Source organism: Pteropus medius, unplaced genomic scaffold (genome assembly GCF_902729225.1).
Source record: "Pteropus medius unplaced genomic scaffold, Ma_sr-lr_union100, whole genome shotgun sequence".
Lineage (NCBI taxonomy): Eukaryota > Metazoa > Chordata > Mammalia > Chiroptera > Pteropodidae > Pteropus > Pteropus medius.
Genome location: NW_024354886.1, coordinates 1,126,255 through 1,151,430, shown reverse-complemented (window position 1 = coordinate 1,151,430; position 25,176 = coordinate 1,126,255). Strand labels below are relative to the sequence as shown.

At 38.8% G+C, this 25,176-nt stretch overlaps 1 protein-coding gene and 1 long non-coding RNA gene across 15 annotated transcripts in view; one reads left to right on the top strand and one right to left on the bottom strand.

The window, feature by feature from the left end:
- The window catches only part of LOC120597708 (uncharacterized), a 61,776-nt gene extending 45,401 nt beyond the window's left edge, over positions 1-16,375 (top strand). For 2 of the 3 annotated variants that reach the window (XR_005651443.1, XR_005651445.1), the window contains one exon: positions 11,063-11,311. This is a non-coding gene — a long non-coding RNA (uncharacterized LOC120597708). Of the gene's footprint in view, positions 1-11,062; positions 11,312-15,189 lie in introns of those variants that run through there. The other variant, XR_005651444.1, reaches the window with a different exon arrangement.
- The window catches only part of KIF6 (kinesin family member 6), a 369,244-nt gene that overhangs the window by 103,753 nt on the left and 240,315 nt on the right, over positions 1-25,176 (bottom strand). Inside the window, exon 1 of one of the 12 annotated variants that reach the window (XM_039856366.1) lies at positions 12,700-12,863. The exons of 10 other annotated variants lie outside the window; for them this stretch is intronic. In XM_039856366.1, coding sequence (XP_039712300.1) covers positions 12,700-12,760 — 61 coding nt within the window. In that variant the 5' untranslated portion in view covers positions 12,761-12,863. Of the gene's footprint in view, positions 1-5,234; positions 5,356-12,699; positions 12,864-25,176 lie in introns of those variants that run through there. One more of the 12 variants, XM_039856364.1, reaches the window with a different exon arrangement.

Below are 25,176 nucleotides of genomic sequence, written 5' to 3'. Positions count from 1 at the left end.
AGTTCTTAGGCTCTGGTGCCTTACATATTTCTTAATGCTTTTTTTTTTTTCATCCTGAAATTTGGTTTCTTATTTTTCTAAAGAATATAAATCATTACTTTTGGAAGTTTTCCCCGCCCCAATGCAGGGTCCCATGGAAACCAAATGGAAAGGAAAAACATCGGAAGTGGAGAGTTTATGCCACTGCTTTTGGGCCTACTGTCTGATTTCCTTTAGTCTGGAGCATGCAGGCCAGAGCTCATTTTCCTGGCTGCTCCAAACAACCTACTGCTGCTGAAACTATTGCTTAAAATTTGACAAAAGTAAAATGATTGAGAGTTGTGTTATTCATGCTGAAAAATAATTTCTAGTCAGAGCCAAAAATATATTTTCCTTGGGAAAGATATTTATTCATGTGGTGCCTCTGACTGAAGAAGAAAGAGGGGGGAAAAAGACCAGCAGAGAATGAGGAAAAGTGAGAGATGAGGTGAATTCCAAAGGGAGATGGAGTTTGAGACACACTCTTTGGGGCTAAAAGCATGAGAAGGCTCAGAGCTGGGTGGGGGACTCTCAGGGCTGACACTGGGAAGAACCTGGATGTATGGGGACGATTATACTATCTGTGGCTTGGTAGCAGAAGCTTTCAAAACTGAAGGTAAAGGAATGGCTTTGACATAGTGATATGATGAATACTTACAATACATACAACATGGAAGTGCATGCAGTTATGAGACGCAACAGGCAGGGATGGAGTCTATTAAGATGGTATCTGATATAAGGTAACTTCGGATGCCTATTTTAAGATGGTATCTGATATAAGGTTCTATATATACTGAGATTCCTTAGTAAATGTCAACTGAAGTGAAATATACAAAAATATCCTTACATAAATAATTAGAAGAGAATTCCATTCTTTATTGTGTGGAGAAGTTAGAACCAATGAACCAATGGGAGGGAGAGGAATGAAGAATTTAGATGAGAGGAAGGGATAATCTATCAAGGCACCATGAAACATAAAGGTCAGGAGGGATATGAGAACCAAGGAAAGGTCAGTGGTCCAGCACTCTTGGGAATGGTGCCTGGAACAAGGGTGTCCTAGGGGAAATGATGGCTTGGCCAGAAACTCTGGGGTAAAGGACAAGTCAGCAGCTCTAGCATGAAGAAAAAAGGATCCATTGGTACTGGATTGAATAAATTTTTGAGATGGAGAGGTACTAAGAGATCTTATAAAGAGAAATGAACCATCTCTCAGAAAGATTAGAAGCAACATCTGAGATCGTCTTTACCTTCCTCTCCTCTACTGTGGGGAGATGCGGTCATTTAGAAAGAAGGGGGTTTTAGAAGTTACATGAAAGATGAGAATGGCACATGTGTATCCCCTGCGTTCTCAATTTCCTTCTTCACATTGATGGAAGACATTGTTAACTATTCACAGCATCCTTTGCTGGGGAAACTAATTAAAGAACTAAAGTTTTCAGCATAGTTCTTCAGGCTGCCTCTCCCAATAAACCATCCCTGGCATAGAAGGTCTTCCTTTTATAGATGGCTCCCAGGTTACTACCCAATTAAATGACAGCTGCTGTTACTTTCATCATTCCTGTTTCAGGAAAGAATAGCTACCTACTTCCACCACCATAGGAGTTGACAGGCAGGTGATTTCCCTCAGGGATTAGCATCATACCCTAGAGTATGTGAATCACTGAGAGTGGCTCTCTGGGAGTAGATGCTGAGGAGCTCTCTGTCTACATTTCTCCATCATCAGGATGATGGAGGTCACCATAGGAAGCAGTGCCATGTGCTATGGCTCTGTTTACTTTAAGGGCCAGGAGCAGCTCAGCTACAATTTGAGGGGTTGATGGGTGGGGACAGCAGGGTATGAAATCTGAGGATGAGGGGAAGACAAAACCACTTAGCCACGGCCAAAGTAACTGCAGATGTGAAGACCTAAGAGTAGATTTTTTGGGGCGACCGAGGACACTTGCCCAACCTACTTCCTGCTTTTGATTGATGACTCTGGAATGGGTTAGTGCCCCAAAGCCTTGGGGTTAACGACCAGATGATCCCACCTGGGCTGAGGGCCTCAGATTAGGACTTGCCTTGGAGTTTCCTAAATTGCTACCTAAAATATGTCAAAGAAGAACCTTTAATTAGTAAATTCTTAGGGCTGGCTTGGACCAGGCTGAAGCATGGCAGGCTTGGCAGTGGCTTTAGGGAGTGGAGTGAAGGAAAAATCTGAATTGGAAAGCCACAAAAACCTTAGGAGACCCACCCAATGGTGGCACCACATCTAAATAAATCAAATGGGTTACTGAATCCTAGTGCCAGAAATCACACATCCCACCAGCAATTCTAACAGGCCTAGCAGCACAGGCCATGTAGGCTGGGTGGAATTAAGGGGTAGTGTTTGAGGCAGGTTGTGTTTCCCTCTCATCTTGGTAACCGTGTCCGATCACCCTCCTGCCACAAATGTGTCCTGGACATTAGCCTGAGCAGGTGGAGAATGGCCCACTGTGCCAACTTAGTGGACAGGCCTGCTGTCTCTAAAAGAATGGCAGCTGCTTGAGGGTAGTTGCCCACTTCCAGCAGGAACATAAAACCTTTGAACAGTGGTCCTGAAGGTCATCTGAAGAAAAACCTTCATTTTCTTAACCCAGCATCTCTGGGGTTTTTATTTTGTAAGTGTTCTTATTCAAGACAAAATGCCCATATGGGTTGCTCAGAGAAACCCAGGGACAGACACAGGCATGGAGCCTGGAGAGCAGCCTGGGTCATGTTGGCATTTCTGTGTTTTGGAGTTAACTCAGGAATCCGAAGGCCAACGTTTCTATTTAATAAGACAGCGTGCCGTGGCTCCTGCTGCCAGGCTAGACTGGATCTATGGACTCTTTTCCATCGATTTCAGTCCATAGATGTGGCAGCCCTGAAAGAGCTTTCATGTCTGATTCCATGCCTAATATGTGGACCAACCCTGAGAATTTGGGTGGAAGGACATGCGTGTCCTAGCCCTTTGTGGATTAAAGGGCAGTTGACTGAGAGGGTCATTGAACAGAAAGGCAGCATTCTTCTTCAGCTTAGAAAGAGGCTCCAAATTCTTCAGAATCTGAAAAACACAGGATTCCCTGAGTTTGAGCTGTCTTGACTATTTCCAAAGACCACGGTTAACAGGGTTCTGTCAACTGACTTCCACTCTGATGTGTTCAGTTCTCATGTCAGCCTGTGCTTTGGAGGCAGTGGCTAAAGCAGTGTTCACATGTCCTGTTGTCTGAAAAATAAGGCAAGTTTTCTATCTATGCATAGAGTAGGAATGAATTCTACTTTAGTCTCAAATTTATTTTGATATATTTAAAAAACAATTAAAAAGTTACATTCTAGCCTAGTAGCAAAAATGTCCCTTCCCTGAAATGCATGTAGATTTAAATAAAATTTGTTTCCCTGGCTTGGAAATAAGCGTAAGGCAAAATGGAGTTTGGATATGCTAGCGTTCATTCTTTGAGAACTTTGTACGTGCTAGAGGGATTACACATGTTGTCTCATTTAATTCTTACAGTGACCTTGTAAACTAGGTAGTATTGGGCCATTCTAGAGGTAAGGTAGTTGAGGTTGAAAAAGGTTAAAAGTAACCCCAAGACAATAGTTAGTAAAATAGCAAAGCCGTAACTTGACCCCAAGTTTGTCTGACTCCAAAACCCTCCTTTTGCACACTGTGTTCCTAGGTGAAAATCATTTGTCAAGTAAAAATGATCTCATAAACACCATCAAACCACTGAGGTCAGACCTATCAAGGTCAGATATGGTAAAGAGAAAAAGGCAGTTTTCAGATGGTTATGATTGGGATGTGGACTGAAAACCATGAATGCACATGGCAGCTCAGAAGAGCTGGAGCTCTTTGTGAATGGGAACCTGGGGAAGGTACCAGATGGCTGGGAGGAGCTGTTTCGCCCAGCAACCTAGGGCATGGGGCAAACATCAGAGGTAAAGGAAAAGTTGGCTGACTTGACTGTCTGCCATTAGGACTTTATTAGTGAGCCAATTATGTCAGGTCCATTTATGTAATTATCATTTCCTAATCTACATGGAACGTGCATTCAGAAGAATCTCCACAATAAATAGTTCATGAATTTAAAAGAGTTCTGTTAGACTGAAGCAGGGTGGGGTGAGGGAGTTTACTACAGAGAAAAGAAGGGGTAGGGTCCAGATCCTAAGCATGTGGTCACTGGCAGACAATCTCCCACTCGCAAATGAGCAAGCCATGAAAAAGAGGTGGAAAGAATCTTAGGAGACCATGATTTTCCTTTTGACCTCTCTGTGTCCTAACCACTTCTTTTCTGGAAAGCGCTTCATATTTAAATGAAACATTTGTTTATTCACTCAAGCAGTGAGTCAACTGGTGAAGCAGACCATCTGCCAACAAATACTTGAGTATCTACTCTATTGACGACCCTCTTCTATGGCTAGTTACAGGTAAACAAAATAAATATTGTCCTTCACCTTATGATATAAAGCATTGAGGATATGGGAAGGTTAAAACTTACAGTATAAAGCAGGAGAATACTCATAGACAATGTATTGATGGCCATATGGTACAGATGATTGTGCAGAAGGAAAAAAAGGGGGCATAATCAGATTGCAGAGGAACTTTTCAAGGAACATTCCCCTGAGGAAGATTTTAAAGAAACCTAGGAGCAGGAGCTGGAGGAAGGGAGGTCAATGTCGATCCTTTCATAGGGAACAGAAGGGCAAAGCAATGGGAGTGGGGAGGAGCCCACAGTGTATAAGATTTGACACAGAGATTGACTGGAAAGACCTTGGAGGTTTCCTTTGGCTTGGGAAATTTGTTCCCAAGTGACCTCTAGGTCCAGACAACACACTCTTAACCAGTTCCCTGCTTGCCCAGGGCATTCCCAGGCAGGGGTCCACTGGAGTTTTCCACAGGCTCGTCAAGCAATTCTCCCTCCCTCAAATGACTGAAGAAGAATATTTGCTTTAGAATGTAATCTCAGGCTACTCTTCTATTATTCTTGTCCAGTGGTTGGAGAAAGGAAATAGCATTTGTAGTTGGAAGACATGGGTATGAGTGCTGGTTTTCGCTTATAAACTGTATGACTTAGGATCTGTCATTTAAATTGCTTTAAGTTTCAGGCTCCTCATCTGTTAAATGAAGCAAATAAGAACTCTTGTATCTTAAAGTTATTGTGAAGGGTTAACAAGAGGAGGTAGAACTTTGTGCACATCTCCATTTTGGAACTGCTGGATACCTTTGCAATGATGTATTTCTACGACTATTTCACTTGCCCATCTTCTGCACCCCTCAGGCCATGAACTTCGAAATGCTTGTAACTTCGCCATATGTGTTTGTAGCTCCAGCTCCAAGCTTAGTGCCTGAAACATAGTAGACACTCCAGACAGGGTTTGTAGAATGAATGAATGAGCCAGGATATCTCTAGTTAACTTGTTTTTCTTAAAAGCGGTATTTGTTAACTGTACATATATCTCTAATGCAATTTTCTGTGTATGTTTTACGGTAAAAATAAAGAAAGCAGAATGGCAACTATGACTCATTTATGTAAATGTCTGACAGAATGAATGAATAAATAGAGAATACACAATAAAAAGTGAAAGTGTAAAAATGAATTATTGTTATTATCATAAGTAATAACGAGTCATCTAAAAACCTACCACAGCAAGCAGTTTGGAGTACAAAAACTACTTAAGCACAGTAGGAGAATTCTTAAGGTAGTTGCAAATTATGGGTTAGTAAAGTAGGGAGAGTGAGTGGCTTAAACTGTCAGTCTGGCTCTACTGCTTCTGTGTTCTCTGCTTCCCGACCACATCAGCCAGGCTCATTCTACAGTAACAACCTCATCTCATTGAGGAAATAAATGCAACAAGACAGGAGATTCCTCCTCTTCCCAAGACCATGTCTACTGGTAGCCTCACCCACAGTCCAGGATTTCCTTCTGGTCCCAAAAGAACAAACACGCACCACCTTATCAAAGGCCACCCCCTTCAAGTGGGCTGTGGTTCCTAAACTCCTCTTCTGCGCTTCTTCTTATTCCTTGCCTGAGCAATTTCCCCTTCTTCCTTGAATTACTTCCATCAGCACAAAATCATGTTTTAAAATCCATGTCGAATTGGTTGAATTAGATGTAGATATATTTGAATTTATAGGTACAAAATGGAATGTTAAAAAACATTCATGTTCACATGCCTTGGTTTCACTGGTGAAATAGGAGACCAGATAATTATTTATAGTGGGATGGCAGAGTAGAAGACCTAGGGATATTTAGATATTCAGAGAAGAAAAAAATATACTGTCTTAACGATATCCTCCCTTCACCCCATTAATCTTCCAGTTATCTTTCTATTCCTCTGGTCCTTTTTCATAGAAAATGCCTCAACAGAGTTGTCTATATTCACCATCTTTATCCACTCACCTGTCATTCTCTCTTCAATGCAGTCCAATGGAGTTTCATCTCCTCTACTCCATTAAAATTGTCCTTTGGACATCCCCAATGATCTCAGCATTGCCAAAACCAACAGTCAGTTTTCTGTTCTTATTTTAGTTAATCTCTCAGTAGACGGTAGAGCAGTAAAGTCACCTGCTCCCATCCTGTCCTAGGTCCCCTGCAGTTAGGGAAGTGTATGTGACTGGTTCTGGCCAGCAGGCTATGAGCAGCAGTGGTATGAGTTATTTTCTGGCTAAAGCCCTGAAGAGCCACTGTGCAATTCTCCACGCTTTCTCTTCTCTCAATCTGCTGATTGGTGCCATTCCAGAAATAGAATTTATGTCATCCTGGGTCCCTGGTGACTGTGGACCAGAGCTCCCACGCTTCTGACCCACATTGTTCATGTAGTATGAATGAGAAATAACTTTTGTTATCATAAGCTACTGAAATTACTGTTAATTATTACCACAACATAACCTAGTCTATACTGATCAATGCATGGCAGCGTTTGATACAGCTGACCCCTCCTTTTTGCTTGAAACACTTCCTTCCTTGGCCTTCTGTGATATTACTCCCTCTTGGTTTTACTTCTGCTTGCCTGACTTCTTCTTCTAACCTCCAAATGTTGTAGTGCAATAGGGTTCAGTCCTGGGGACTCTTCTCTTTCGACAGGTGATTTCATTTAGTCTCATAGCTTTAATATGTATTATACACCCAATGGCTCCCAAATTTATACCTTTAGCTCTGACCTCTCCATTGAGAACCAGATTGGGACATTTAATAGCCTACTTGAAATCTCGACTTGAATGTCTACTTGGCATCTCAAACTTAACATGCCTCAAACAGAACTTTTAATTTTAAACTCTATTCTAAACTGTACCACAAGCTGTTTCCCTGAATTGTTTCCATATCAGTAAATGGTACCACTGGCTCAAGCAAAAAACTCTAGGACTTTCCATGATCCCTTAATCCCACATCAACTCCACGAGCAGGTCAGGTCAGCAATCCTTTAAAAGTATGTCTTATACCTCTTTGCTTCTCTTTGTTTCTTTTTTTTATACTAACCTATGTCACTGCCATTTCTCACCTGGAATGTCTCCAAATTACATTGCCAGCTCCCATCTTGCCCACCTACAACATATTCTCCACATAGCAACCTGAGTGACTTAAGAACACAATCATGTCCCACCTCTGCTTTAAACTCTCCAGTGGCTCCCTATGGCTCCTCAACAATCCCCTAGCACCTTGACCTGGTGGGCCTCACATCATCTCTCCCTCCTCATGCCCTGCCCAGATCTTTGCTCATGCCTTCTCAGCTTACTGGCCTTTCAGCATCTCAAATGTGTTAATCATATTCCTACCTTTGGGCCTTTACACTTGTTTGTTTCTTCTGTCTGAAATGTTCTTTCTCTGAATCTTTATAACTATCAATGCACTATTCACTTCTCAGCTCACATGTCACCTCTTTTGGTCCCCACTCCACCCTAATTATTTCCTCCTCCAGTATTCTGTTTAATATCCTTCCTAGCTTTTGTCACCATCTGAAACTATGAACGTGTGTATTGAGTAGAATGAAAATTCCGCAAAGGCATATCTGTCTTGTTCACTGCTTCTTCTCCAGGGCTGGAGGAAGGAAGAAAGAAAGGGAGGGAGGAGCAGGGGTGTCACAATTCTATTGGAAATAGGTCCACCTACTAGATATGAGATTTGCACCCTTACCTCTGCCTTCTATCTCAAGCCTAAACTGCTCTCCTGTGAAGATGCTGACTCTCACATTGGCACTCTCTCCTCTCTGCACCCACAATTAGAATTATAAAAGTGCCCCCTTTTTTTCCCCAGGGGCCTAGCCTGGGTCAACTTCCACAGGCCCTCGCTAACCAATCTCCCAATTAACCTCATCGCCACATCATGCTTCTGCTATCCCTCTTTTACTTGGTTTTTGCTTTTGTGCTTGTTTATTTTTCTTTGTTTTTATTTTCTGCATATTACACCTATAAGTAATTATTTCTAAAGGGAACCACACTAAACTACACATATAAATGGTAATGGGGCTTGTGAGAACAGTTCTTTTTCCTTTTTCTGGCAAGAGCTTCCATTTCTGAGACAGAGAAGTGAGAATCTTTGGGGAGATCTGTCACCACTTCAGAATGTTACAGGGTCAGCCAAGTTAATATCTGTGTCTGGTATTTGCACATCTTCAACAGAGAGAAGTAATTTACCATTATGAACCATTTATATTAAGCCACCCAGGAAAGTTTCTGAAGAATTTTTCTTTCATAGATGTATTATCCTGTAAGAATTAGAGAGAAATATAGTTGTTGATGCTGAAGGTAAGTCCTAAAGATTTAAACCCCCATATCTTTGCCTTATGAGACAGGAACAGGAACAAAGTATTACTTTACTTTTCTTAATTATCAAGGTATAGTTTGTGCATTGCAAAAATTTTGGGAAATAAAGAAAGGCGTAAAGAAGCAGGAAGAGAATCACTCATTACTCAAAATCCCTCCATCTTCAACTTTTTTCTATGGTTTGTTTTACTGCACAGTTAAGACAATAATGTATGTACAATTTTGTAGCCTATTTATTTTACTTAACATTATCTCATAATCTTTTTTCTGTCATTAAATTCTTTAAGATTATTGTTTTTATTGTTGTGTAATATTTCATCATTACTGTCTATTCTCTAATATTTCGGACTTTTGCATTTAGATAGATAGATAGATAGGCTATGTAAATAAGGCTGCAGTAAATATATTGGTGTGTAAATTTTATTCCAAAGTTAATTAATTAGCTAATTAATTGACACAACAAGTTTTTACTGAGTCCTTATATCCCAGTTACTGTTCTTGGGGTTGATGAACAAAGGCATATTTCCTTGAAGAGCTTACATTCTGATGAAGGTGACAGACAAGAGAAGCAAATAAATACATACCATTAATTAGCTCTATGAAGAGAGATAATGCAAATAAGGGATATGTAAGACATGAATAACGGGGAAGGCTATTTTCCTTAGGGAGATTAGAGGAAAGTCTCTCTAAAAAAGTGATATTTGTACAAAGGCATTTTGGATTATTTCTGTAGGCTAGATTCCTAGAGGGAGTTTCTGAGTTAAAGATCTTGCTTTCTAGGAAGCCAGATTGCTCCCTTATGGCAGTTCTCAGCAATGCTTGTAAGAAATAACAGTTATAAAAATGCACCCTACAAGAGTATGATCTTGAATAAGTCACTTAATTCCTCTATTGCTTAGTTTTCCTGTGTGAAATGGAAATAATGATACTTGTATGTGTACGTGTATGTGTGTGTGTGTTTGTATGTGTGGAGGTGAGAGTGTTTGGGGTGGCTGTAGGGGAGGGATGTTAAGGTTCTTGCATCTCAGAAGGACTGGGTCAAAGAGAAAACATACACACAGGTCTGTGAAAAGGGAATGATCAGGTTGTTAAATGTTGCAGAGCATTCCGGTAGATGAAAACTTAACCGAAGAGGATTCCAGAAGGTGTGGTATAAACACTTAGCATGTCTAGGCACATAACAGGTGAACAATGACGCATAGTGAATGAAAGGAAGAACCCAACCTCTTGAGAGTTGCTTATCAACACTGGGTAGCTGAGAAGGAAATGTCTTAGATGACTGGTCACATAGCTGTACAGTGTGGCCCATGAGTTGCCTATCAGAAACTACAGAGAAAACCTCTCTTCATTCATAAGCCTGCAAATAAATGGTATCCTCAGTTTCCTTATTCATTGAATGGGGCTAGTAATGTCTATTTCATTGGGCCGTTTGAGAGGTTAAAAGGGATTGCAATATGGAAAGAGCACAACACTGCGACTTGTTCACAGTGGGCCCTTAATAAGTGCTTGTGTCTCTTCCTCAACTTGTATAATTAGATAGGAAGGGATCGGGGATAATAAGAGATGGGACAGTGGTATAAAGTACTGAGAGGGCTCTAAGTAAATTGTATCTCCCTAAACCCCAGAACAGATTATACTATTTTGAGTTCTCAGATCTGTAGGAAGAAAAATATTTTGTTGCATGTAAGATAATTAATGTTGCCAAAAATCTCCAAGGAAAGCCTCGCTTGATGGCTGCTGGTAAGCAAAGTCACCAAAGGCCTGCTTTTTAGCATCAGACTTAAATGTTCTCCTTATGTAACATAATTAAACGGATTCGGAAACCACAGCTCAAATCATATCCCCTTATTTACCTTAGGTCTTTCCAGGCAATTTCTCCTCCACATCTAGGTACTTCTACCTCCACAGGCCCTACTCTAATCTCTCTGCTGTGTTGCACTCTCCTCCATCATATCTTTCTGATTCCAGGGAGAGGCTCTTTGTAAGGTGTGCCTGACTGGGGACTAGGCACGCCCTATTTGGGTAGTGCCTATTTGTTTGGAGTAAGACATGACCGCCAGTATCCTTTTCTCAAACTTCAGTGATGCTGGGGTTTCCCTACTCTTGAGCCATCCAGTGGAAACTACAGATTTGTTCCATCTACTGCTGGCCTTGTAGCTCCTACTTGTGTTTATCTTCCTTTCTCTTTGCTGCGTCTTCATGACTAGCTTTTCTCTCAGTCATAGCTTGTGTTTGATTTCTTCCCTTACTGTTTAGTTTTTAAAAAATTCTGTCTTTTCTTTAATCCAGAAGCAGAACTGGATTGTGGAAAACAATGCCAAGGGCATGGGGCCCTGATTGCCACCATCTGCTATAGTGGTGGGAAAAGGAGGAAGAAGGAAAGGGTGCTAAAAGGTAAGTAGAACAATGAAGAAGAATCTAAATTTGATTTGCTAAAAAGCTTCTTAGATTGGCATTCATCTGTGGTAGAAAATGTTCATTGCAAGATGCTGTAGGACCTGGTTAACTGTTTGTAGTTCACATGGCTGGGCAGAAAGGCTGTCCTCTCTGTCTAAGCCAAAAGCTGCCTTTTACTTCATGGGTTCACTCATGAGCTGCAGGTTGCCTTGGGCAGTAATTTGCTCTCTAGACATAAAGAATGAAAAGAGCGAGCAGGCTGAAAGCCCCTCTGGCTGGGTTTCCTCTTGTTACAAATAGCTAGTCTTTGAACTTGTAATTATGAGTCATGGGGCTCCCAGTCTGGCGCAAAAGTGACTCATTTTAAGCAAATTATCAGTTTTTGCCCTGGTACCAAATACTGTGATCAGCTATTCTGTTTTTTTAAAAAAAAAAAAGGAAGTTTTATTAAAAGAGCAGGATGTGTGGAAGGTGAATGAACTGTACTATGCTTTCCAGACGCATGGACCAAAGTCAAGCTCGGGCCCAGTGTGAGCCAAGGAACAAAATAAATAGCAAAAATGGCACAGAAAGCAAACAATCAGGAAAATTCATTTCAGAACAGATGCAAAACCAACTTTTGCAGCCAATAGCATAAAATTCCTATAATGCTATTCCTGGATAGTCTTCCCTGCCCCCATTCCAACTTGGACCTACTGGAACTGAGGTCAAAAAAGAACTAGATTTCTTTGGGTTGACTTAACCTACAAAAGAGTCAGTGATGATAGATGCCTTTGAGTTGCCCAAAGGTAGTTATTTAGACAGATGGACTGATAGACACAGCAGTCAGAGTAAATAAATGTGATCTGGTGATGAGTCTGTGGTGGAGGAAGAATTGCAAGGCCGTCTGTTATACAGCCTTCTCCCGAGAACACCTGCTACATTAATGGTCTTTGGCTGAGGAAACATTTGAAATGATCATTACCCCTTTGTCAGTTGCAAGAGTAGTAACTGATCTGAAAAGATGAGTTTTTCTCTGACGCCTTGGGTATGATTAACACTTCCCAGGACTACAATAAGAGAAAATGGGCCCGGAGTGAACTGGTCCAAATCTGTAATTTTTGGAAGAATGATTTGAAATTTCTAATTAATCCCTTTAAATAGCTGCCCACTCATCTATACTACTGTAGAAGATTTCATAAGCTACCCGGGTAACTTGGCTCTGGGTTAAATTCTCTGATTTACAAATTTTACATCCTTTCTAAATTACTTTCAACTTAAAACTGCCTTTCATATTTCTCAAATATATTATTTCTAGTCCCTTCCATAGAAACCATGGTTACATATGAAAATAGCTATTTTCATATGTTCCCAAACCCCTAAAATAAAATAAATTAATCACTCAATATTTTTGGAATATCTATCTTCTATACTTTCTGTTAATCACTGTAATTGGTAATGAATCAGTAAAAGCCATGAAAAGTAAAGGCAGAACAGTCAGCTATCATCTCTTAACTGGCAATTCAGTACACATTTTTTAGTTTTCTTACCTCTTGGCCTGTCTGTAGTGTTTGAATATTCCTTAATTATTACAATTTTCTTCTTTGGCATCTTGGCAGAGTTCCCTCCTTATTCTTCTATGTCTCTGACTGTTCAGTGTAAGCCTCCTTTAGTGGCTGCCACACTGCTTGCCTATCTAAGTGGTGTAACTGACAATGAGATCGGTGGGGATGGAAAGGAAGTGTTAAATTTAGTAGACATTCTGATGGAACATGATGACTAACTAGCCATGTGAGTTTTTATTAGAACTCTTGAGTTGCAAATAACGGAAACCTAAAATGTAATCTGGCTTTTAAAAAATAGATTATATTAGTTCAGGTAATTGAAAAATGCAAAGACGATGTTGGCTTCAGGTACTCCTTGATACAAAAACTCAAAAGCAAAAGAAAAAAGACCGATCTGAGAAAATCATTGAAAATCATTGAAAATGCAGCACAGACATCAAATGAGATGAAAAACATGAAAGACTGAGATGTGAAAGATAGGTTAATAAGGTCCAATGGTTGTCTAATAAGAGTTTACAAAGAATATAGAATGGTAGAGAGTCAATATTAAAAGAGATAATGGTTCTACATTTTTCAAACTAATAAACATATGAATGCCGCTATTGAGGTAGCACAATAAATCTCGGGCAGAAAAACAAAAAAAATAAAAAGCCTCGTTTTGGGGTCTACTTCCTGCCCAAGAAACTGGATGAAGTAGTAGCTGAAGCCTACCTGGGAAAGCTGAATGTGAAGCTGACTGAGAAGGAGGACCAGCACTTGGGCATGTCTCGTGATGGCCCCTTCAAGCCGGATCACTATGGCTACTGAGAACCAAGCTTGCCCTTTTTGCCTTCCAGCTGCTGCCCTTGCCTTGGTCCCACCTCTCCTTCCCAAGAGCAAATGACACCAACTCTGAGAATAGTTTAGTAATGTTCCCCATTGACTTTCTGGAGTTTATCACTCAGTCTTTGGCCTCTGCTGCATCCCTTATACTGTTTTAAGTGCGGCAGAGGGATTGAGAAGCCCCCTCCTCACTCACTGGTCACAGTGGTGGTACATGGGAGATATCCATAGGGAACCATGAGCTCAGAGGCTTTGGAACTGCTCACACATTCGGTCGCTCCTTAGGCTGGAAGTTGGCAGTGGAGGTTACAAAGCACTTACACTTTATCATTTAGGCCACGGGTCCCCAACTGGTACCTACAGTACTGGTCCATGGCCTGTTAGGAACCAGGCCACACAGCAAGAGGTGAGTGATGGGTAAATGACTGAAGCTTCATCCATATTTGCAGCTAATCCCCAGCGCTAGCATCACCGCCTCAGCTCCACCTCAGATCATCAGGTATTAGATTCTTATAGGAGTTTGAACCCTATTGTGAACTGCACATGCGAGGGATCTAGGTTGCACACTCCATATGAGAATCTAATGCTTGATGACCTGAGGTGGAGCTGAGGTGGTGATGCTAGTGCTGGGGAGTGGCTGTAAATACAGATAAACATTAGCAGAGAGGTTTGACTGCACAGACACCATAATAAATCAATTGCTTGCAGATTCATATCAAAACTCTATCAGTGAGTGGAACTGACAATTAAACTGCATCCCATGGCAGGCTTTATAGTGGCAAGTGAGTTGATGTACTTCAATTGTACAGCTGCATCTGGTGGTCGGCCTCAAGTCAGAATCTGACACTTATTTTAGTCGGCGTGTGGCCTGCCAATTATTTTATTTACCACTTCTGTCATCGTCTCTTTCTAGCACTGTGCACTTGTCTCAGTCACAGTTTTGTTAAGCCCACAAGCTAACCCTAGTTGAAATGAGTAAAAAATAAACGTCACTGGAGAGCTTCTTTGAAAAGGGGGCAAGAACCAATGATGAGACAGCAGAAGACTCTAAGACTGCCAACAAAATAGCTGAATTTAAAAGAAAATCTCAAGAGTCCTACTTAAATTACAGGTTCATTGCAACAGGTGATTCACATTCTCCAAGCCTGCTTTGTATGATATGTGGTGACTGGCTATTCATGAAGCCACGAAACCTTCAAAACTGCCTCGCCTCATGGAGACAAAGCATCCTGCATCAAAAGATAAGCCTTTAGAGTTTTTCAAAAGAAAAAAACATAAACACAAAGGACAGAAGCAATTATTGAAGGCTACCACTTCATCAAATGTTTCTGCCCTGAGGGTGTCAGTCTCAGTGCCTAATCACATTGCTAAATCTAAGAAACCTGTTATTGTTGCTGAAGAGTTGATCCTGCCTGCTGCTAAGGACATTTGTTGTGAAATTTTAGGAGAGGCTGCAGTTCAAAAGGTGGCACGTATTCATCTTTCAGCTAGCACCATAACCAGATGAACTGATGAAATAGCAGAGGATATTGAGGCACAGTTGAGTTGTTAGAGAGGACTAATGAGTCACTGTGGTATGCAATCCAGGTTGACAAGTCTACTGATATTGACAGTACAGCAACGATGCTTGATTTTGTGTGATATATTTTTCAGGAGGATGTGCATGAAGATATGTTATGTGCACTTTTGTGCCAACCAACACCACAGCTACAGAACTATTCAAGTCTTTGTATGGTTACATATCAGGAAAACTGAATTGGTCATATTGTGTCAGCTGCCGTGACTGGATGACTTTCTGGTTTCACTACTCAGGTCAAAGAGGTTGCTTGTGAATGTTAGTCTATGCACTGTGTCATCCATAGAGAAATGCTGGCTAGCTGAAAAATGTCATCTGAACTTAACATTTTGCAAGATGTGATTAAAGTTATTATCAACCACATTAAAGTACATGCCCTTAACTTACGTCTGTTTGTGCAGCTCTGTGAGGAGATGGACACAGAACACACATGTCTCCTCTTATACACAGAAGTGAGATGGCTTTCTAAAGGTAGATCACTGAACAGAGTTTCTGAGTTATAAGAGCCACTCAGAGATTTCTTTTAGAAACACAGTCACTACTGGCAGCACGTTTCAGTGACACAGAATGGGTCACAAAACTTGCTTACTTGTGTGACATATTCAACCTGCTTAACCAACTCAACTGTCACATCAGGGGAGAACAACAACTGTGTGTTCAAGTCAGCAGATAAAGTGGCTTCATTCAAAGCCAAACTGGAATTATGGGGGCAATGAGTGAATTTGGGATTTTTGACCTGTTTCAAACATTAGCATATTAGCAGAGATTTTGAAAGAGACTGAGCCAGGGTCTCTTTCTCCCAGCTGGTGCATAATCTCCTATCTCGGCTTTCAAAAGAGTTTGAGCATTACTTCCCAACCAAAAAGACCCCTAAACTGGAAGGAATGGATCCGGGACCCATTTGTGAATAAGCCAGGTGACCAAGTGAATCGATTTTGTCCATGCTAAAAGAGGATCAACTGCTTGAGACTGCAAATGATGAGGGCCTTAATTATGTTTGAAACAACTTCAAATCTCCATATGTTCTGGATTAAAGTCAAAGTAGAATATCCTGAGATTGCCACAAAAGTACTGAAAAGCTTGCTTCCATTTCCAACATCCTATCTTTGTTAAGCAGGGTTTTCTTAAGTGACAGCAATCAAAATGAGATTATGGAGTAGACTGGACATAAACAACATACTTCGGATGTCACTGTTTCCCGTCACCCCCAGATGAGACCATCTAGTTGCAGGAAAACAAGCTCAGGGCTCCTCTGATTCTGCATTATGGTGAATTGTATAATTTAGCATTATATATTATAATGTAATAATAATAGAATTAAAATGCATAATAAATGTAATATGCTTGAATTATCCTGCAAGCAGCCCCCTCCTGGCCCGTGGAAAAATTGTCTTCCACGCAACTGGTCCCTGGTGCCAAAAAGGTTGGGGACAGCTGATCTAGGCCCTCACCTGGCCTATGGATGTTACATCCATGTTCTTGGTTTATAGGTTCACTGGTTCCTCAGCCCATGACAGATGGGAAGGAGCTATATCAATGGGTTGGGAGAAACTGTTGGAGTTTGAATGCACTTGAGAGCCTGGTTTAGTGCTGGGCATTTTCTAAAACCTCAAAACGATGAGGTTAGTACTTTCAACCCCTGTTTTGCTGGGGTTATAGAATATAGTGTTAGGAGACAGCCAAAGAAGAACAAGAGAAGTGACAGCCAGAGGTTGAGAGGGGCCTGAAAATCTTAAAAGCAGGTATAGATCTGCCACCACTTTGTAACATGATGGTTCTCTATCATAACACTGCATTAAAAAGATTCATTTGGTTTAAAATATTTATGTAATGCTTATAATGTTAAAAGAAAAGAGGAGGATAGGTAAAAACAAATAAACAAACAAACAAAAAAACCTCATTCCCTAGACATAATATTGATGCAGAGAACACCAAAGACAAGAGATCTTAAAAATAGCCTAGGGTTTTAAAAAGCATTTTGCCTACTAATGAAAAACAATTAGATTGACATAATACTTCTCAATGTTAACAGGGAACAAAAAGATAGTATTTTAAAAATATTTTAAAAATATTAAGTGAAAATATGTATCAACCTAGAATTCTATACTTAGCTAAACTGCCACTGCCATTCAAATGTGAGAAACAAAAATGCTTACTCTCCTCTCCACCCATACTGAAAGCCCAAACTCTAGCTTCAAGTCAAAGCAATTTTCCACCAGTATCCAAACACACTACTCTTCTCATGACCTCTGGGCTTTTGCAATACTGCCTCCTTGGCATGAAATGCCCTTTTCCAAATGGCAAGCTCAAACTCATTCTTCTGTTTTACTTCAGAAAGAAAAATGTTGAATCCAAAAGAAAAAAAGAGGTATGTAAGGAAAAAAAAATCAATTAAATAAATGAATGAATAAATAAATAAATAAATAAATAAATAAATATCTAAATAAGCAGTGCCTGTATATAACAATATTAATACTATATTAATTGGAAAAAAAGGAAGACTAAGACTAAAAATAAATCTGGTCATGTATTGGTCAACAATAATGTTTAAGATGAAGAGAGTTTGGGACTAAAATGTTCTAAGGTTCTCGTATTGTTTAGGAAGAAGATAGAATTATTGATGAACTTTAGACTTCACAAAGTAAAAATTGTATGATAAAATGTAGGGATAATAGAAATAGCATGTAAAATGTCCAAACCAATACAGAAAAAAAAACCTTCAATAAATTTACTGAAATTAGGAAAGAAAAAAAAGTAAGGACAAATTATAGTTAATGAAAAGGATGAATTAAATAAAATAATAAAATCCAAGATATTAGTAATTACGATAAATAGAAATAGATCAAATTCACCAGTGCAACAATAACGACTGTCAGACTGGATTTAAAAAATCTAACTACATGCTATTTTGAGACACATCTAAGATATGAGGACTTGGAAAGATTGAAAGTAATAGAATTGAAAAAGATATTCAAAGCAAATGTTAACCAAAAAAAAAAAAAACCAACAAAAAACTAGTGTAGCAATAATTAATATCAGGCAAAGTAGATTTTAATCAAAGTGCATTGTTAGAGGCTAATGGGCTCACTATATATTGATAAAGAAAAGAAATCACAAAGCAGACATAATTCAATTCATAAATTGAAAACACTAATAGTATAGCATCAAAATGTTTAAAACCAAAGTAAATAAATTACAAGAAAATAAATGGCCAAATTCATTACCGTAATGGAACACTTTAATATACCATCACAATAACTGAAAGATCAACTAGACAAAATGACTAAAAAATATTGAGAATTTGAAATAATATGATAAATAAGCTTAATCTAAGGGACACAAAAAATTCTATACACCAAAATGAGAAAATATACATTCTTGTTAGGCATACATATGATATTGAAGAAACTGAACACCTACTTAGGTCTCAAATCAGGTCTCAACAAGTACAAAGTGTTAGTCATAGAAACCATGTTTATTGAAATAGTGTAATAAAGTTAGAAATTAATAACAAAAAGAGACCTTAAAAAACTTCATGTTTGAACATTTATAGAACATCTCAAAATTATTCATAGGTCAAAAAAACTAAAAAGGAAAGTACATCTATTTGTAACAATGTTAATGTTTTCATGTAAAATCTTGTGGAATGCAGCTAAATCAGTATTTAGTGGCAAATCTATAGCTTAAGGGTTATATTACAAAATAAGGAAGACTGTCATAACATATGCCTTGAAAAGATAAAGAAACAACATTACAATAAATCCTTTACAAGAAGGAAGGATATAATAAGAACAAATTTGTTTATAGCATTCCCCTGCTTAGAGAAATATCTTGTTTACTCCTCACTCCACCCTTATAGAAAGTCCAAATTCTAAGCAACCTTTACTTCAGCTACACAATTTTTGTCACCAGTATCCAAATATACTGTCTTTTCATGCTTTTGCAATACTGCCTCCTTAGCTTGGAATGCCCCTTCCCACATGGCAGGCTCCAGTTCATTCTTCTAATTTCAGTTCAAGTGCAATCTCTTCTGGGAAACCTTTCATTATTCCTCCTGGCAGAATTACTGACTTCATTCTTACATTTTTTTCACATATTCAACATAATATAAATTTTTGTCATATGAAAGTGAGCATGCATTCATGAATAAAATTGCTAAACAGGTAGTTAAAGAAGAGTTTTTGGAAAAGGTCAGGCTTAAGCTAGAATTTGCTTAAAGCACAGCTAGATCTTGTTTAAGGCTCAACTTAATAGCAATAGGAGTAACCTCGACAATAAATCATAGTTAAGATTTATTGAGCACTGCTCTGTACCAGTAAATAGGAGAGAAAAAAATATTCGTGAGCAGATGACACAAGTAGTATGAATGAGGCCAACATCATTAGGTGGCTAACCTAAAAATCATCCCCAGTCCTCTTTACCTTTGGTTTTCTCTCGCTCTAGACAAGGAAGGACTGTTCCATAAAAATATAATGCAAGTCATGTACATAACTTTAAGTTTTATAGTAGACACATTAAAAATGTTAAAGTAAAATTAATTTTAATATTTTATTTAACCCAACATAACCAAAATGTTATAATTTCTGTATTTAATCAATATTTGTAAAATTAAGATATTTAACATTTGCTTTCTATAATAAATCTTTGAACTCCTTTGCATATTATTTACTTATATAGCACAACTCAATCCAGACACTGAATTGACATGGGAAACATGATCAATATTTATGTTTCATAAAACTTACAATTTTCTAAATATCCTTAAAGGTTGTCCAATAAACAAAACGACTGCCAAAAAAATACTGTCCTTAATATTTGCATCCATATTGACAAAGCTGGTTAATGAAGTATTTATGTGTACTATTAGAAACCATGTGTGTGCCTGTTGACATGTGTACTATAATACAATAATATTTTGTGTCATGTAATGATTAAAGTGAAATATAGTCTTACCAAAACAATGAAGTGTATCTAAAGAAAAATGCTTTTTACTGCTTCTATTTTTATATTTAAATTAAATTCGTTAAAATTACATAAATTTAGAAATTTATACACTCAGTTGCACTAACTACATTTCAAGTACTCAATAGTCACATGTAGCTAGTGGGTACCAAATTGGACAGTGCATCTCTGGAGGCTGGAAAAGCCACATATTCTTGTTACCAGCCTTCCTTAGCATGGCTGTGTGATACATTTTGGCCAAAAAAAATGTATGACAAAGTTAGGAGTGGTTTTCTAGAAAGTCTTTTGCTTTCCTGATAAAGTGACAAACTCAAGAATGGAATTTGCCATCACCATTCTTTCCTCATTTTTTTTGCTTTAAATGTGAACATTATGTGATGCCTGGAGCTAGAGCAGATAGACATTTGTCTCCAAGAGGCAAATCATATAAAAATGAAAAATGAATACACTAGGTATGATGAAGTAATAACCTGAGACTCTGATGAAAATCACTGAAAATGTTGGGCTAACTCTTGAGATCGCCTTCCTTTGAACTTCTTGATAAGAAAACAATGTCTGTCCCTATAACTTAAGTCAGTAATAGATAATATTTGCAGCTGAAAGTATTCCTAATTGATACAATGAGTATGGCACATTAATAAAAGAAAAGTAGGCAGCCTGAGTAGGGTAGAGCTACATGTTGAAGAACAATAATATGTTTGCAGAGATGGGGTAAAGTCAGAAAATAGAGGACCCACTAGATATTGCAACTAAGAAGTCCAGACTAATATAGCTGTCCTTGTCTTATGAAGCTTATGATATTATGTCTTTTCTATAGTAGTTAGTATATATGTCATTTTTTGGTTACTAGATTATAAAGATGGGAACTTTTACAGAGAAAATATTCAGTAAGTATTTATTAGCTAAATGATTAGTTATAGAGCTGGAGGTATCAAGACTGGGTCTTCAGCATAGATCAGATGTTTAACATTAAAGAAAACCCAGCAAACTAAAGCCCTTTGAGAAAACCTATTAAGGGTTCCTGTGTTAATATGTCACATAGGAAGTCCTTGGCCTAACTTTTATATCCCATAAACACCTAAAACAAAAGAACCACATTGAATTGAATTTTGCCTAGTCCTCTCTATTTTCAACTTAATTACTAGGTAGCACCTTTGTCCTTCCTCTGACATTTGGTTTCTATTTTCATCTCTTTGAATATGTAACACCTAACCTGATGGTGTCCTTTCTGTTATTTCTCTGAATTAAGCTCCCCTATTTTCTCTCCTTTATCTCACTCCCATAGTGTGAGACCAGCCCTCCAACTTACAGCTTGAATGCTTTGCAATCTGCCTCCAGCCTCATCCCCCTCAACCTAACATCCATTCAAATTCCTCTGATACTATTTTAAAAATAATATGTAATTTCTTTTCATATTTTAAAATAATATATCCTTTGCAGAATATTCAAAATAAATTTTAAAAGAAATAAGGGGATCAAATATATATATAGTAGTTGAAGGAAACTGGACTTTGGATGGTAAACACAGTAGAATATACAGATGTCAAATTACAATATACACTTGAAAATTATTTAATTGTATCAACCAATGTTACCCCAAGAAAATTAATTAAAAATAAATAAATAAATAAATAAAGGACACTAAAAAAAATCTCTAATCTGACTACCAAGAGATAATAACTATTTTAGTGTATTTTCTCCCAGACTTTCTATGCATGTTTAGATCTATGTAACATAATTGAATTTGTATTATAAACAAAACTTGCATTCATCTTTTTTCATTTCTCATTGCATCAGGAAACATTTCCTGTGTAATTAAAAATTCTTCAGAAGCATTTAAAAATAATTGCATGATATCCCATCAGATGGTCATTCTTTAACTTATTCGGCTATATTTTTCTATCATCACTTCTCTTTTCTGATTCCCCACAGTGACTGTTGTATTAAATAAAAATTCCAACTCTTGGACCCTGTCAGGTGCTATCATTCTTCACCTGTCTCTACCCTCCAGCTGGTGTTTCACGTCCTAGCCAAATAGGCTCACTCTTTCCCACAGACAACCTGCCTCTCTCCCATTGAGCCATCGTTCATTTTCTTCCTCTTACCTCTCTGTCAAATCAATTGCCCTCCTTAAATTTTACCTAAAGTGTCATTCCAATAATCTCCCACTATCCCTTTTTTTCATATTTCATATATCCCAATTTATGTCCAAGTTTATGACTTCAGCAGTTTGTAGCTTGTTGTATTTATGTTTCTATGTGTGTCGTGGTCTGATAAGGTGGCAGGGGTCAGCATGGTGGACCAAGAGCAGGAAGACTAGAGCTGGCAGGCTGGGTGCTGCTTCTTCTTGACCTTCTGTTGTACTTTATGAGTTCTGGTCAGCTTTGGAAGTTGGATATGAGATAGAACTATTCTTATACTCAGAGCTGAGCAGCAGGGAGTAGGTAATGTTGGCTGGCTTTGATTAATAAGATAGACTATCAGGCATTTGGACACCATCTGCATTTCCAGGCTAAATGAAAACATATTTATGTTGGCTGCTCAGTATCTGGAGGATGAGAGAACCTCTGTGCATGTGGGAGGCTTACCTTCTTTTTGGAAAAAAAAAAATGATCTCAATTAAGTCCAATATTTGCTTTAGATTAGCCAGTGTGTTAAGTATAAACTTGTGCACTAACTTAAGGGTCCCAATGAAGTGTCCCTACTTTTGCATCTAATGTTTCTTTATCTCACACAGCTATTCTTTTATAATTGAAAATTTTGAACATTTAGTTAAAAGTAGAATCTGGAATACAAAATAGCTGCTAGCCTCTTCCTCCTCAGCCTAGTCAAGCCATCACTTGGCAGCTTGCCTTGACACAGCCTGTATACCAGCAGGCTGAGGTGGCTAGGCCAAGCCAAGTGGAATGTTTACAGGCACTATTCAGTGGAGTTGGGCTCATGCTAACAAGACTCCAAAGAAGCCCACTGGTCCTCTGCATGAAGGAGATCATTACAGCTTGTTGAATTCGGTGCAGTGATACACCTAGGATGTAGATTAAAGACCTTTCAAGAATTGCCTTTTTAAATTGATAATTTTTACTCTTGTTAATGTACTTCGAGTTACTGAAAGCATGACTGTCCCAGTTTATGGCAAAAGAAAGCTATGTAAAAACCAGGTTTTGTGCTTGTGAGCTACTAGAGCAAAATTCTGAATGGGAGTTAGCAGATATAGGTGTACATTTTAATTGGTCAGGACTTCTTTCCTAGTAGCCCACTTTTCCAAATATTTCTGGCATCTCCAGATGGCAAAGTATTCCTCACTTCCAGAAGAGGCCATGGACTAACTTTGCTGCTTCCAAAGTTGGACAGTAATGTCACACACTAGATATGTATGATCCTTGAAGGAGGCAGCTTTATTCTTTGATTGCTAGTATAACTGGCCATGAAGTTATCAAGAGAGGGCAAGGAAGAAGGTCAGATGTTACCACATAGTGTGACACAGACACATCTTTAGTGAATGAAGAATTTTGGACAATTCTCTCCAAAAATCAAAGCAATAATGTTATCATCAAGAGGCAACAGTAGAAAAACAGTTGCCAAATGTGAAGCCTCTAAATCATCCTTGACTCCTTCCATATCACTGGCATTAATTAGTCACAAAGACCTTTTGATTTCCTGTCATAAGAAGCTCTCCTACTCACCTCTTCTTCATCCCCAGCACCACTGCTTTGGTTCAAACCCTCATCATCTCATGACTAAACAACTATACCTCTTACCTTCCTAATTTGCCTCTCTGATCTATTCTGACACTCTTTTTATGCTTGTCAGGAGTATTCTTCTAAAATAAATCTGATAATTTCTCTCTAAGAAAGTTTTCTTCTGCCATTCCCCACCACACAGTGCATCTTGTGTTCTAACTACACTCAACAACTTGCAGTCCTCTAAACATTTCATACATACCAAGCTTTTGCATGCCTCTATTCTTTTTGACCATGCTATCCTCTATTCCTTGAATGTTCTTCTCCATTATCTATATATGACAAATTAATTTTAAGAGGTAGCTAAAATGTTGCTGCTGCTGAAACACACCCTAATTCCTTCAGGAAGAATGTCACTTCATCCTCTCTATGGCACAGCACTCTCCACATGCCTCCCTCATACCCTGTCACATTACATGGTAGTGGCTCTTTTGTTCATCTCTTTGACTTGTCTGTGAATGCCTCGATCTCAGGCCTTTGTACTTCAGGACTAGCGTAGAACCTCACATATGTGTGGTGCTCACTCGTGTTTGCTGAATACATAAATATAGCGGCAGAGGAAGATTTTTCTGATAAACAGTATTTTTTATGTGAGAATAAGACAGCTTTCCTTCCTTCCTTCCTTTTATCCATTCGACCAAAAAACACTGGGTACAAAAGCTCTTCAGGGCTTCCTGGAAGAACATACAGCAATGGTTCATTGGTTAAAAATCAAAGATAAAGGAGTTGGTATTTCTAAAATGTTGGGATGAGGAGCTTAGAGGGCCCTCTCACCAGCAAAACAACCATAGCTAGTGAAAAAATATATATTTTTTTAAAATTAAAGTCTCTGGAAATTATCCTAAGGATATACAGCAAATGCAAAATTATTTATTCAAAAAATCTGCTAAATCTTGGTAAGAACAGTGAGCGTTTGAGCCAGGTACCATCCCCTCCCCATCCCCTAACTCAGGGTGATGGAAGCTCTACTTTGGGTGAGTGTAGATTAGAACACAAGACCCTCTTTACTCATAGCTCCCAGCCTAGCCTTATAGTAGCTCCCTAGGAAGGTGGGCTGCCTGAATTTCTTAGGATCTCCAGCTCTGTGTTGTAGAACTTTTATTGCAGGTGAGAGCAGATGAGAAGTCTGGAGCAGCCTTTCTCCACCCATCCCCTACTTTTAAAGCAGAAGCTTTACCCTAGGTGTTTTAAGACAAGAATACTGGGTCCTTATTGCCTTTGCCCCAGTTTGCTCATAAACTGATGGGCCCATGCTGGGAGAGGCAAAGTGAGAAGGCAGAAGGTTACTGCCGCTGGCAAGTTCCTCACTCATAAATTTGGAGTGTTACTTCAAGAGAAAAAGACCGCTGTCCCCACCCTCAG